This window comes from Octodon degus, unplaced genomic scaffold (genome assembly GCF_000260255.1).
Source record: "Octodon degus isolate 3935 unplaced genomic scaffold, OctDeg1.0 scaffold00103, whole genome shotgun sequence".
In the NCBI taxonomy this organism is placed as follows: Eukaryota; Metazoa; Chordata; class Mammalia; order Rodentia; family Octodontidae; genus Octodon; species Octodon degus.
In genome coordinates, this window is record NW_004524679.1 from 5,997,108 (window position 1) to 6,012,819 (window position 15,712).

At 36.9% G+C, this 15,712-nt stretch overlaps 1 protein-coding gene across 1 annotated transcript; it reads right to left on the reverse strand.

Annotated features, from left to right (window-relative positions):
* Nucleotides 1-13,019: 13,019 nt before the first annotated feature.
* Nucleotides 13,020-15,271, reverse strand: LOC105743168 (olfactory receptor 11G2-like). Its single transcript, XM_012516368.2, has 2 exons — nucleotides 14,638-15,271; nucleotides 13,020-13,123 (listed from the first exon to the last, which is right to left on the reverse strand). The coding sequence occupies exons 1-2, from the start codon at nucleotides 15,266-15,268 to the stop codon at nucleotides 13,020-13,022; spliced, it is 735 nt and encodes a 244-aa protein (XP_012371822.1). The 5' UTR covers nucleotides 15,269-15,271.
* Between the last annotated feature and the right edge of the window lie 441 nt (nucleotides 15,272-15,712).

Below are 15,712 nucleotides of genomic sequence, written 5' to 3' on the forward strand. Positions count from 1 at the left end.
TGTAACATTAACTAGACAGGATGTTCATCTCAGTAGTGAGATAACATGATACAAAAATTGCATTTTCAGTTATATATGATTTTTTATAGATAAACAAAAGAGAATAAGATTTATTATTATTATTATTGTTATTATTAATGAATTTGCTACAGGGTCTCACTATGCAGCTCCAACTCATAGTGATGCTCCTGTTTTAGTCTTTCCCTGCAGTTTTGGTGGCCACCTTGTTGCGCCCAGGTTGGGCTGGCATGGTTCATGATAATGCAGATCAAACCCAAGGTTTTGGACTTGCCTGAGCATGAACTTAGACTGCTGAACTATCTCCACGGCCCTAGATTTTATTTACAAAAATTAAAAAAAAAACTAAAGAGAGTTTTGCTCAAAGAAATTTTTTTTCTTTCAAAATATATTTTACTGGCCGCCAAACTACTGCTTCGATATCAACACCTCTAACTTTGTTCTATATTATAGTTGACATTTATGACCTCTAATTATTTTTTCCATAATTTTATTGAGAAACAAATAGCAATGAGACAGTTGCAAATCAAATTGGTAGGACAGTTTCAATAATTAACACATTGCACACATTTTTCCTAGCGGTTATTTGCTGTACAAGATGCGTACATGATATCCTATTTACCAGCGCTATTAGAACAAATCCCTCTATTCATTAAGAGAATGTAACTATATATCCTAACCACTTTGAATACAAAGAAAGAAAATGGACATTTATCTATATCCCCTTTCTTTGTTAAGTTCTGTTATTTGAATATTATACGTGTGTTAACTCAGCAAAATATTCTAAAAGAGTCCAGTAGTCCATGATAATTTGGGTCTTCTGCTTCACTGGCAGTGTCAGAAATTGTTGACCTGAGTCCCCTACAGCTCAACATAACAGCATGGCTTTACTTCTTATACTTCATTTTTATACTTTGCTGCTGGATGGATAAGACCAAGGTAAAGCAAAACTTATGCAACAAGAGTTGTAGATTTTGGGTATGATAAAGTCAGTGAAATCCCCTCAGTATTTATCCAGAGATCCTGTCCCTCAGATTGTAGAACCTTTTACATTGTCAGCCATATGGATGAGTCACAGCCATTGCTTGGGAAATGTGCTCTCTGTGAAAGCCTGAGAGAATGTTTTCTCTCCATGTGACTCTCCTGAGGCACACTCTACATCATCAGTCACGTTCCTCTTTGGCCCCATAATCTCCTTGATGAGAAAATTTGGGACACAACCGAGTTACATGTCATTACAGTAAAAGTCTCATATGTTCTGAGTCTTAATTGACCTTGCCAGGCTCGGGCTAAAATGTTGGCTTTCCTTGTGGCCCTCCTTTTTCTCTAATTTTGGCATGCAAACTTAGGTTGTTAACCCCCCAGAAGACAAGCTTATTGTTATTACCATACAACCTATGCTTTTAAACTTAACCTCACTCTCTGTTTGCATATCAAGCATCTTAAGCATAACATGGAACAGTAATTATTCATCAAGTATTGTTATGTTGAACTTTAAGTCCCTACAGAATATGATGAAAAAACATTTAAAAATTAGGATGTATTTTTAAAAATAGGCAAAAAGAATTATATATTTCTTATGCTTACACATAAGTCCAAAAATCTAATCATATATAACCTTGAAGCAGGACAGTCCCAAAACATTCCTTTTCCTGTCACTGGCCTTCATTCACCACGCCCTTCTTTTGGAACAGTCATCTGCCCAAGGGACAGCACAGCAGCAACTGACATGTCACGACAAGCAATCTGGATTCAGAAGACCAGAATGACAGGCACTCCAAGCATGAATCTACTATTACAGAATACCATCTTCAGTGCAGTTGCTTAGTTCACACGTGTCAGTATATATAGTTAGTCAGGGTGTGAGAATCTTTCCAATTAACTGCTAGCTTCAAAATCTTCTCGAGATTCTCAGGATCATTGCCTTGCCCATCTTCTGCATATAACTGTATGGCTTGTCAATGTCATGTTTCCTAGCTCTTCTCCTTTTCCTCTCTTAATTAGGTAGTTCTCAAGTTCCTGCTTTCCTTATACTTGTGTTATACATTTCTATTTGTATTTCTTCTTTTGAGTTCTTATGCTAGGGAAACTATATGATATTAACACAGGTATGTGTGGTTTACTTCACTTGTGAGTCTATGTTCAAGTGGCATCCACTTCAATATAAAGGCTTTGAGCTTATCATTCTGTATAGCTGAGTAATACTCCATTGTGTAAAAATACCATATCATTTTCAACCATTCCTCAGATGGTGGGCATCTTGGTTGTTTCCAACATTTGGCTCTCACAAATTGTGCTGCTATAAACATAGGCACACATATTTCGCTATGATATGATGTGTTCAGGTCCTCCAGGAAAATTCCCAGTAGAGGAAAAGCTGATTTAAATGGGATATCCAGTCTAACTTTTCTAAGGAGTCTCCACACTGATTTCCATAACAGTTGCACCAGTCTTCATTCCCACCAGCAGTAGAGAAGGGTTCCTTTTCCCCCACAGCCTTTCCAACATTTGTTGTTGGGTGATTTCTTTAAGACAGCCATTCTTTCTTGGGTGAGATGATATCTTAGTGTTGTTTTAATTCACATTTCGTGAATGGCTAATTATGTGGTGTAGTTTTTCATATTTATTCGCTTCTTTAATGCTATCCTCTGAGAAGCGTGTGTTCATCTTGGATGCCCATTTCTGGATTGGGTCTTTAAATTATAGGGCCCTAGTGTTTTATAGTTCTTTATAAATTCTAGAGAGCAGAGCTATGTGTGAGTACTTATTTGTCATGATTTTTTTTTCCAAATTTGTTGGTTGTATTTCACTTTGATGGTAATGTCTTCTAATGTGTAAAAACTTCTCAGTAAGAGCAGATAGCAGTTGTTAATTATTTGAAATGTTTCCCATGCAATTTGATTTTTGTTCATGAACTCTTTGCCTTCCCCTATGTCTTCAAGAAACCCTCCTAATTTCACTTCCAGGAGACTTAGTGTCTTTGCTTTAATGCTTCGATATTTAATCCATTTTCACTTTAGCTTAGTGCATGGTGATAGACCTGGGTCAAGTTTTAGTTTTTGGCATGTAGAGAGTCAGTTTTTAGAGCACCATTTGTTAAAGAGGCTATCTTTCTTCCAGTGAGTATGTTTGGCCCCTTTGTCAAAGATAAGGTGACTGAGTATGTTTCTCGGGGCTTGAGCCTGTTCTAATCTATTCTATTGATCCTCAGGTCTATTTTGTTGCCAGTATCATGCTGATTTTATCACAATAACCTTGTAGTATAATTTCAAATCAGGAATTGTAATGCCTCCTGCCTTGTCTTTATTGCCCAGGATTGCCTTTGTTATTCTAGGCCTCTTCCTGTTCCAGATAAATTTTAGGAATGATTTCTCTAGCTTTGTGATGTATGTTTGTGGTAGTCTGATATGGACTGCATTAAATCTGTACAGCAAATCTTCACAATGTTGTTTCTTCCTATCCAGGAGCATGGAATATCTTTCCATTTTCTGAAATCCTCTACAATCTCTTTTTTAAGAGTAATGTAATTTTCCTTGAAAAGTTCTTTTACTTCTATAGTTGGAATAATTCCAAATTTTCCTTGGTGCTATTGTAAAAGGTATTGTTTCTATAATGTTCCTCTCACTGTGTTTGTTTTCTGTGTAGAGGAATGCTATTGACTTTTGTGTATTGACTTTATAACCTGCTATGCTACTGAATTTCTGTATTAATTCTAGTAGCTTCTTGGTGGAGTTTTTAAGGTCTTCCATGTAAAGTATCATGTCTTCTGCAAATAATGATAATTTAAATTCTTCTTTACCTATTCTTATTCCTTTTCTTTCTTTCTTTCTCTTGTCTCATGTCTCTAGCTAATGATTCCAGAACTATATTGAATGGGAGTGTTTATAAAGGACATCCTTGTCTTGTACCAGATCTAAGAGTAAAAGATTTCAATTTTTCCCCATTTAGAATTATGTTAGCCATTGCGTTTTCATAAATGGCTTTTATCAGATTGAAGTAGAGACCTTCTATCACAATTTTCTATAGGACTTTGAAGATGAATGAGTTTTGGAGTTTGTCAAAAAACTTTTCTGCATCCATGTATATGATCTTGTGGTTTTTAGTTTTCGCTCTATTTTTATAATGTATTACATTTTTCGATATTTGAATATTGAACCACCCTTGCATTCCTAGGATGAATCCAACCTGTTAATGTTTTATGATCTTCTTGATGATTTGCTGTATTCTATTTGCTAGGATTTTATTGGGGATTTTGGTATCTATATTCATGAGGGAGATTATCCTGTAATACTTTTTCTTAGTTGTCTTCCCCTGGTTTTTTGTATGAGTATAATACTTCTCTCCAGGAGTGATTTTGGGAGGATTGCTTTGTTTTCAATTTCATGGAAGAGTTTGAGGAGTATAGAGACTAAATCTTCTGTAAACTTCTTGTAGAATTCAGCTGTGAATCCATCCGGTCCTGCACTTTTCTTTATCTGTAGGTTTTTTATTACATCTCATATTTCATTGGCTGTTATTGGGCTATTGAGAGAAGTTATATCTTGTCGATTCAGCTTTGGTAATTTGTACCTTTCTGAGAATCTGTCTATTTCTTCTGTATCTTCTAATCTGTGAGAGGAAAGATTCTCAAAGTAGCTATTGATAATCATCTGAATTTCAACTGGGTCTGTGTTAATTACACCCTTTTCATTCGTTATTGCTCATATTTGAATTGTTTCTTTCCTCTTTTTCATGAGGTTAGCTAGGGTCTCATCGATTTTATTTAATCTTCTAAAGAACCAGCCTTCTGTTTCGTTAATTCTTTGAACTCTTCTCTTCATCTTAATTGAATTAATTTCTGCTCTTATCTTTATGATTTCTTCCCATCTATGGGCTCTGAATTTGGTTTACTCTTCCTTTTCTAATTGTTGAAGGTGCAAAATTAGGGTGTTTATTTGTTCCTGTTCTGTTTTCCTAATGTGTGAGTTCACAACTATGAATTTCCCTCTGAGAACTGCTTTCATCGTATCCCATAAAATCTGATAAGTTATGCTTGAATTTTCATTGAATTTTAGATATTGTTGAATTTCTTGTTTAAATTCATCTGTGACTCATTGCTTGCTGAGTAGGGTGTTTTTTGATTTCCATGTATTTAGTGTGTTTTTCTGGTTTATTTTGTCATCTATTTCCAGTTTCATTGCACTGTCATCAGAAAATATGCACGGTATAATTTCTGTTTTCTTTTATGTACTTGAGCATGACCTGTGGAGCAGTATGTGTTCATTCTAGAAATCATCCATGTGCAGCCGAGAAAAATGTGTATTCTTTTGTGTTTGTGTGGAACACTCTGTATATGTCCACCAAGTCCATTTGCTTCAAGTTCTGGTTCATTTGTGTTATTTCTTTCCTATTTTTTTTTTGTCTAGTTGACCTATCTTTTGGAGATAAGGGGGTGTTAATGTCTCCTGATTAGATGTTGGTATTGGATATTAGATTTTTCATGTCCATTAAGATTTGTTTTGTATAGTTGGGCACTCCTGTGTTTGGAGCATACATATTTATTTTTTTTAAATTTTATTTATTTATTTTTATTTATTAGAGAGAGAGAGAGAGAGAGAGAGAGAGAGAGAGAGAGAGAGAGAGGGGTGTGTGTGGCCAGCCCAGCCCACCAGGGGGCGGGGCTGACCGGCATGTGGTGCTGGGGGATCGAACCACGGTCCCTGATGCTTTGCTAAGCTTGCTCTAAGTAGGTGCTTTAGACCACTGAGCCATCTCTCCAGCCCTGGAGCATACATATTTATGAGTGTGACCACTTCCTCTTGAATTTCTCCACTTACCAGAATATAGTGGCCTTCTTTATTTCTCTTGATCATTCTTGGTTTGAAGTTGAAACTGTTTGAGAATAGGATTGCTACCCCTGCTTTTTTCTGAGGTGCTGGGGCCTTTAGTATTATTTCCATCCTTTGATTTTTAGCCTATGAATATCTTTATGAATTAAATGTATTTCTTGTATACAGTATATTGTTGGATTTCGTTTCCTAATCCACTGTGCCAGTCTGTTTCCCTTAAGTGGTGAATTGAGTCCATTTACGTTGATGGTTATAATTAAGATGTATTGACTTACGATTGACCTGTTATATACCTGTTGTCGTTTACTCCTTTTTCTCCTGTGTTTAGTTGCTTGCCCTATTTATTTGGTTCCTTCTGATCTCATTCGTGGATTTCTGATCATTGTTGTTCCTCTCTAGAACTACTTTCAGAAACCTGTGTAGGGTTGGCTTTGTCACTGTGAAATTCTTTGGTTGTTCTTTGCCATGGAAGTTTTTCACTTCTCCATCAAACTTGAAACAGAGTTTTGCAGGATATAGTAGTCTGTGGTGGGTTTTGTTTTTATAGAGGACTTGAAGTACTCTGCTCCATGCTCTTTTTGCCTACATGTTATGTGAAGAGAAGTCGGCCATAATTCTGATGGTTTTTACTTTAAATGTGATCTTTTTTTCTCTAGCGGCTTTCAGTATATAATTCTTGTGTTGAATTTCTGGGATCTTGACTATTATATATCTCGGTGTGTTTTTTATTGGGTTGAGGTTAGTTGGAGTTCTGTATGGTTCAGTTACATGAATGTCAGTTTTTTTTCTCATATTTGGGAACTTTTCTGCTATTACTTCTTCCCATATTTTTTGAATGTCATTTGTGTTGACTCCTTCTTTCTCATTGATGCCTATTTGTCTCACATTGTTCATCTTTGCATAATCTTGCAGGTGATGGATTATTTATTCCTGCATCCTAGTTGTTTTTTAAGAAATCTTTTCTTACCTTTTCACTAGCTGCACCAGCGTCTTCAATATCTGAAACTCTGTCTTCACTTTCACTCAAACTGTTTTTACAAGCTTTTGATTGAGATTTTAAGTTCCTGTATATCTCTTTGATTCTGCTTCATGCGATCTATTTCTTTCCTGTATTGCTTGTTCAAGGAATCTGTCATTTTTCTAATCTCCTTTAATTTTTTTATCAATGTCTTCTTTAGAAGCAGTTATTAATTCTTTTACTGCAGTGTTTTTTTCAGATTGGATTTCCTCTCTTTGTTTCTATAGTTGATTCTTTACTTCAGATCCTATGAGTTCAGAGAATTCTTTTTTTTTTTATTTCAGCAAAGATTTCCACCGTGAGTTCCTCTATAACTTTCTGTTGTTGCGTATTTAGTGTTGATCCTTTTAATTCATATATTTTAGCTAAGCTAGTGTCCTCTGCATTTGATCTGGGTGGGCATTGGGTTTCCTCCATATGTTTCTGCATCTGATTCTTTACTGCAGATGGTATTAATTCAGGGAATTCTTCTTCTATACTTTCTGCAGTTGTTTCTTCATTTCACAAGCCATTGATTCATTGATTTCAGCTGTGTTTTTCCCAATTTGTTCTGTATTATTGTTCTCTGCACTTGTTACGTTTGGGATTAGGGTGTGAGATTGCATTTTGCTCTTTCTTGTTGTCATTTTGTGTAGCACTGTCTTCTGACCTTTGTTGTAGAGCTCTGGTGCAGTTATAACCTTAGCACCTACTAAAGTTCAAGTGCATATCTAAAATGTTTGAATTTATCCAGCTGTGCCTGGCTTGGTTCTGGCTGCTGTGCTCAGTTCCTTCCTGCTGCTGCCCTCTGGAGTGATCGTGTTGTGCCTCTCTGGCAAAATATTCTGCTCCTGGACTAGCTTGGTGGTTCTATCCCCTACTCTCTCTGCAGGGATTGCAGCTGAAGGGTTTCACTCCAGGCCTGTATGCCAGGCCTGAGCTGAGTCTGGAGGGGACAACGTGGAGTAGGGGGTAGAGGCAGCTCTCTCACACACTCAATGGGCCTGGTCAATTACTAGATCTTGGCGTTCTAGGAACACAACTGAAATTCCTACTGGGTGGGGGGTATTATATAGTGGTGGGGGGCGTCCCAAGGGGTGAAAGTGTGTCTCATCTACGCTGCCCCTTGCTGGCACTTTTACGTCCTGCTGGCTTAGGGTAGCCGGAAGCTCTCCCACACACTCACCAGGCCTGTACTAGGCCTGGATGTGGGATTTCTGGAATGCAGCAGAAATTCCTACTTGGTGGGTAGGGTGTGGGACATGCTGCAGAGTCATGGGGGGCATCCCAACGTGGTTGAGGAGGGTCTCACCCACGCTGTGCCTGAGCTGGGACCAGTAGTTCTCACCAGCGGATGGTAGCCAAGTTGTATAGGTCTTACTTTAGCTTGGTGTTAACCATCCTGCAGAAAAGCATAACCATGAGGCATACAAAGTAAAGCCATATTATTATGCTGAGCTTTAAAAACCTCAAGTCAAGAACTTCTAACAATTGCCAGTTCTGCTGATAACCCACTACTATTATGGACTATAGGTCTATACTATGTTATTTTGCTGAACTCAAGTACCTTCAATCTTTAGACTAGTTTCAAGTGTGAAGAGGCCCTTTAATTCATTTTATAAAGAATTTAGAATGGGAATATCTGTGCAAAAAGGAATTTTTAGTTTTAGTTTTTTTGAGGAATGTCCATACTGAATTTCACAGTGATTATTTCATTACTTTTAATTCTACCAACATTAAAAAGTGTTGATTCTCCCACCACTCTCACACCAGCATTAGTTATTGGTTGATATCATGATGTTAGCCTTTCTTTTTCAAGTGAAACTCTCTGGAGTGAGCTCTCAGTGTTTCAATTTACCTTCCTCAAATGGGCAGTGATGTTGAAAATAGTCTCATGCATTTTTTGGTTATTTGTATGTCTTCATATGAGAAGTGCCTTATACATTTCAGAAGCCCACTTTTGATTGGGTCTTTAAATTTGAGGGCTCTAACTTTACTAGGTTTCTTGTATATTCTAAATATTGATCTTTGAGGAGTAGCTGGAAAAATTATTCCCATGTTCTAAGATGTCTCTTCATTTATTTGGTAGTTTGCTTTGTTCTGCAGAGCCTTTTACTTTGCTGTTCTCCCAGCTGCTGATTATTGATATTATTTCTTGGGTTTATTAATAGTCTGCTTATACCTATATCTTCAAGTGTTTTGCCTTCTAGAACATTGTTTATTTTTAAATATTTAAATCTTCAACACAGGGGCTGGAGAGATGGCTCAGTGGTCTAAAGCACCTACTTGAATCAAGCTTGGCGAAGCACAGGGACCACGGTTCGATCCCCAGCACCACATGCCAGCCAGCCCCGCCCCCTGGTGGGCTGAGCTGGCCACACACACACACAATAAATAAATGTAATAAATAAAAATAAATAAATATTAAAATAAATAAATAAATAAATAAATCTTCAACACAATTTTACTTTAGTTTAGTGCAAGACAAGAGATATGTTTTTGGGTTAAATCTTCAGTATGTGCATAGCCAGGCTTCACAGGACCATTTTTTAAAAAGGCTACTTTTTCTTCAGTGAAAAGATCTGGTCCCTTTTTCAGAAACAACATAGCCGAAAGTTCTTGGAGTTGTTTCTGCATCTTTTGTTCTGTTCCATTGATCCACAAGTCTATTATTTGGCTGACACTGTGCTGCTTTATTACTGTATTTTTGTACCATAACTTGACATTTGGGATTTTTGATCCTCCCTTCTTTGCCCTTGTTGCCCAGAACTGCTTTCGCTATTCTAGGTCACTTCTGGGTCCATATTAATTTTAGAATTGCTTTATGCAGTTCTTTTAAATATGTTATTAATATGTTGATTAGGATTGAAGTAAATCTGTCTAACTCTTTTCATAGTATGATATTTTTGACTATATTGGTTCTGGATCTCCAGGAACAGGGGATATCTTTCCATTTTGGGATATGCTTTTCCATCTCCTTTTTTGGAGTAGTATAGTTTTTGTTGTAGAGTTCTTTTCCTTCCTTGGTTAGGGTAATTCGTTTTTTAAATGTTTTTGGTTGTTGCAAGGTCTCACTATGTGGCTTGGACTCATGGTGATTCTCCTGCTTTCAGTTTCCCCAGAGCTGGGATTAATGGCATGTGCCATTATACTGAGACTCTGGCCAATGCAGTCAGCCCTCGGGATGGCACTAGTGCTGCATATGGTGCCAGGGATCAAACTGTGTTCCCTGCACTTACTAAGCTTGCCTACACATGCGCTTTAGTCCACTGAGCTACCTTGCTTTCTCCAGGTTAGTTTTTTTTTTTTTTGGCAGACCCAGAGATTGAACTCAGGCCCTTACACTTGCCAGGGAAGCACTTATCCTACTGAGCCATCTCCCTGGTCTTGGTTAGTTCTTAAGTATTTCATTTTTCTTAAAGTTATTTTGAACGGTAATATTTTCCTAAATTTCCTCTCAGAGCTTGCAAGAAGGCTATTGATTTGATTTTTTTTTGTATCTGGCTACATTAGAAAATTTAGTTCTTAGTTGTAGGACTCTTTTCACCGAGTTTTTGGGGTCATCTATGTAGAGGATCATATCATCTGAAAATAGCTGTAATTTAATTTGATCATTTATTATCCATACATTTTTAATTCTTTTATTATTTTTAATTTAATTTATTATTTATTTATTTATTTGCAGTACTGGGGATTGAACTCAGAATCTTGTGTTTGCCAGGCAAGTGCTTATTCTACTGAGCTATCTCCCCAGCCTTTCTTTTCTTGTCTAATTGGTTTAGCTAAAATTTCTAGAACTCACATGAACAAAAGTGATGATAGAAGACATCCTTGTCTTTTTCCTAATTTCAGAGGAAAATCTTTTCACTTCTCAGTCACCTAGTTTGATGTTAGTAGTTGGCTTGTCATATGTCGTTTTTTGTCAAATTGAGATAAAAACCTATTTCTATTCTCTTCGTTGTTTTTTATAATAAATGGAAATTGGATTTGTGAAGTGCTTTTTATATGCCTTTTAAGATGATCATGGACTTTTGCTTTTGCTTCTTTTTATGTGGTGCATTACAATGATTGATTTGCATGTGTTGGACCATTCTTGCATTCCTGAAAGGATTCTGCTTGTTCATGATACATGATCCTTTTAATGATTTGCTATATTTTACTTCCCAGTATCTCAGTGAAGAACTTTGCATCTATGTTCATTAATTAGATTAGCTTGTAGTGTTATTTTTGGTTGGTTCTATTTGTGGCTTTACAATCATGGTAATGCTTGCTTCTGTGAATTTCTTTGGATTACTGTTTATTGTTTTGATTCCAATAAAGTATTTGAGGAGTATTGGCATAACATTTCCTGTAAAGTTCTTATACAATTTGGTTATGAATTTATCAAGATGTAGGCTTTTCATAGTTGATAGTTATTTTATTATATTTCAATGGAGATTTTTTATCACTGATGGTACTGGCTTATTGTGAATTTTTAGGTATTGTTGCTTTAGCTTTGGTTGTTGATATATGTCCAAGAACTTATTAATTTCTTATGAATTTTCCATTTTAATACAGTACATGTTCTCAAATTAGCTATTGCTAATCCGGATTTTTGCAGAGCTAATTTTGCTTCTACCTTTCTTACTTGTAATTGCATGGATTTGGGTCTTTCCAGTCTTATTTGGATAAAACTGAATAAGAATTCGTGTAATTTCTTTCATTGTTCCAATAATCATCTTTTCAATTCATTGATTGTATTTTTTGAACTTCAATTTCATTGATTTCTGCACTGATCCTTCTAATTTCATTTTCATTCTATCTTGGAGTTTGAATTTTTTCCTAGGAGCTTGAGAGGCATCATTAGGTCACTTACTTGAGACTATTCTGTTTTTATGATATACCAATTCACTGCTATACACTTCTTTCTTAGGACTGTGTTATGGATAGTGCTTAGATGTTCCCATGAAGAATCATGAAGTCATAAGTGGAACATCTTCAGAGGTGGCTGGATATAGTGTGCATGACTCTAGAATTGTGCAATTTACATTGAAGTTCCTTAGGATTACTGGTAAAAGTCTAACCTGTTCCAAGGAGACTGGATGTGACAAAAGAGATAGAGCAATCATCATCCCTTGTTGATTTGAGCTTTTCCAAATCGGATTTAATTGGTACATCATATGTCATAGACTTACACAATGATCACAGTCATCACACAGAAGAATTTGTATATGTACGTGATTGAACTTGCTTCATTTTTTCCCCTTTTTGCTTTGTTACTGTCTGGCAACTATGAATTGTCTTCTCTTTTTTATTCCCTGTCTGCCACACCACCCTGACTTGGAGCTAACAGATTATGGACTGAGACCACTACAAACAGTGAGCTGAATAAAACTTGTCTCTGCAATGAGAAAAGTAACTGAGACACAATTTGGTTCCTAGAGAAGTGGGGACATTGCTGTGATTTCCTGATCATGTCACTTAGGAGCCTTTGAGACTGGTTGTGGGAAAAGTTTGGGAAGGTTCAGTGATGGCAATGGAAAAGTAGAGCTGGAACATCTGAAGCTGTATTTGAAGGGTAATTCATAGCTGAGAAGATGAAAATGCTGATAGAAACCCTCCTAGGAAAGATGAGGCTCTGAAAGCTTGTACTGGGAAGAACTCCATTAGTAAATCTACTACATACAATGTGTTATGGCTTCAGAGAAAGTTTGTTTGTATTTTGCTCTTATCCAGAGACTTTGCCTAAGACTTAAATTTAGAGTAGTGGGCTAATTAGTCTTGTGAAAGGAATTTCAAGGCAATCCAATGTTAGGGCCATGGCATAGCTACAGTTGGGGGCTTTTAGTCATATTTTTGTTGAAAATCAAGAAGAAAGAACCAGGAAAAATAATTTTAAGTGTTTTGTGTTTGGACAGAAAGGAAACTCCAGCAATATTTTGTGTAACAGATGGAGAAGAGAAAAATCTTGATTGCTAAGAAGGAATAACAGAATAGAAAAGGTGTCTTGAGGGTATCATAAAAAGTAGCAGGTGTCCATCATTTATAGCCTCAAAATTTCAAAAGTAAAAGAATTTGCTTTGAAAACAGAGTCCTAGAGCACCACATTCTAGAATGAAGGCAGCCTAGGGAAATTGTACCTCAGAATTTGGTTCACAGGGGCTCAGCTATGATAACAAAAAGAGAAAGAAGACTGCCTATTGCTCCACCTGGCAAATAACCTTGTCGTCATGCATGTTGTACTTCAACTTGCAAGAAATTTGTAGTCTTGAATAATTCCAATCAGATTTCAGAAGAAGGCCTGTAAGGCCAGGAAATGTGACTCTTACAGGGCACTGTGTTAAGTTGTGAGACATAAACAACAACAAAACCTTCAGTTCTCATTAAAGAAGTTAGAGGTAAACAATATCTCTGGTATTGAAGAGGTGAATAGGTTTACAAACCAGGGAACAGTTATCAACTTCAACAGCCCAAAAGTTCAGGCATCCCTGGGAGCAAACACTTTCACCATAACAGGCCATGCTGAGATGAAGCAACTGACAGAAATGCTACCCAGCATCTTGAACCAGCTTCGTGAAAACAATGTGACTAACTTAAGGAGACTGGGTGAAGCTCTGCCGAAACAATCTGTGGATGGAAAAGCAATGCTTGCTACTGGAGAAGCAGATGATGATAAGGCTTGTAAGACTGAGGCAAACTGACCTAAGTCAGTTTATAAAAAAGCTTGAACTTGGAAAAAATTACTGGAAGCTTCTATTTTATATTATGAGTACTTTTTAAAATTATTTTTATTTATGGATCTGATAAAATCTAGATCTCTAATATTTTTTTTTAAGTCCAAACTCCTTGGACACTGCTGCTTTTTTCTATTTTTTTTCTGAAACAGTGATTGAATTTAGGTCCTTGAGCTTTCCAGGGAAGCTCTTATTCTACTGAGTCATCTCCCCTACCCTCTTTTCAGTTTTTGCCTGAATATAATTCATTCTTTACAGCCAATTAAGCTGGAGAAGCCCGGGAATAAAGTTTGAAACAGACTAATAAAATTACAAAGAACGAATGAAAGACGTGGTTCTTTGAAAGATTAAAATTGATAATCCCCTGGCAAACCTCATCAAAAAGAGGAAAGAAAAAACTCAAGTACAAGCAATAAGGAATGAAAAGGGTGAAATTATCACATACTCAGTGAAAATTCAGAAGATCATCAATAGCTACCTTGACAATCTTTACTCTCACAGAATAGAAGACACAGAAGAAATGGACAGATTCCTAGAAAGGTACAAATTACCGAAATTGAATCACAGAGATATAAGAACTCTCAGTCACCCAATATCAGCCAATATAATTGAAAATGTACCAAAAATTTACCGACAAAAAGAAGCCCAGTTCCTGATGGATTCACAGTTGAACTGTACAAGAAATTTATGGAAGATATAATCCCAATACTCAAAATCTTCAATGAAATTGAAAAGGAACCAATACTCCCAAAAGCTTTCCTGGAGACAAGTATTATACTGATACTGAAACATGAGAAAGGTTCAAACAAGAAAAGAACTACAGGCCAAGCTGCCTGATGAAGATAGATCCAAAATCCTCAATAAAAACCTGATAATAGAATACAGCAAATCATCCAAAATGTTATACGCCATAACTAGGTAGCATTAATCCTAGTTATGCAAGGATGGTTCACCTTAGGCAAATCTATAAATGTAATACACTATATCAATAGAGCAAAATCCAAAAACCACATGATCATCTCATTTGATGCAGAAAAGACTTTTGACAAAGTCCAACACTCATTAATGATCAAAACCCTACAAAATAATAGGGAAATTAAGGTGGAGCTGGCCAACTCTTCTACAGGATCACTGGTACAGCTAAGGGCTAGCAGAGAATCTGGGTCACACAGGAAATGATCTATCCTAAAGCCACAGAAGGACATCTGAGAAATGATGGTGATGGGGACTGGGAACCAGAGGAAACCAAGTACCCAGCAGCTGACTATAAGATTGGTGCAGAGACGTCGTGTCATAATGGAAGGGTAGTGCAGAGGCCTGCATATGGCAAGGTAGAGAGCAAATGCCATAACTGCCAGGAAGAAGCATTCTGTGGAACTCAAGGTAAAGAAGAAATAGAACAGGAGGAAGCAGCCAGAGAAGGAGATGACCTTGCAGTCAGAAAGGAAGTTGACTAACAAGTTGGGGACCATGGAGGTGACATACCAGATCTCCAGGAAGGAGAAGTTGGCCAGAAGGATGTACATAGGTGTGTGTAGTCTCTGATACCAGCGCATGGCACAGATGATGGAAGCATTGCCCAGGAGTTTGAAGAGGGAGACAGCAGAGAAGAGCACAAAGAGGAGCATCTGCTCCTCCCTGGGGCTGGGAAAGCCCAGGAGGATGAAGCCAGTGATGATGCTGGAGTTGCTGGGGGTGCAAAAAGTTCTCATTGGCTTGTGAGCTGAATATGGGAATAGAAAGTAAAAAGTATCAAGACGTGATAGGTGTATATTCTAAATTCACCATGATCATTATGGTTTGAATCATATTAATGACCAAAGGGGATTCATGTACCAGAAATTAGTAAATGATAGGTCAAAGATAAATTTATACTGAGGTATGTCCTTAAGCCAATTTGGTGGAATTCAATAAACATTAACACAATGGTCACTATTTTAGCGTAGTTGCAAAATACTGTTTTGTTAGACAATAATTGTTGGTCTTGAAAGCCTTTAAGGTTGAGTGTATCAGGGGATAGGTGCAGCAATATCCTTATTTAAAGTGTATAGAAACATGCATCACATATCAATGTGACATTTCATAAAGAAAGCACTACTGCAACTACTGGGATTTAAAAATAGTGGATCACTCATACCTTATATTCTCCTCTCATG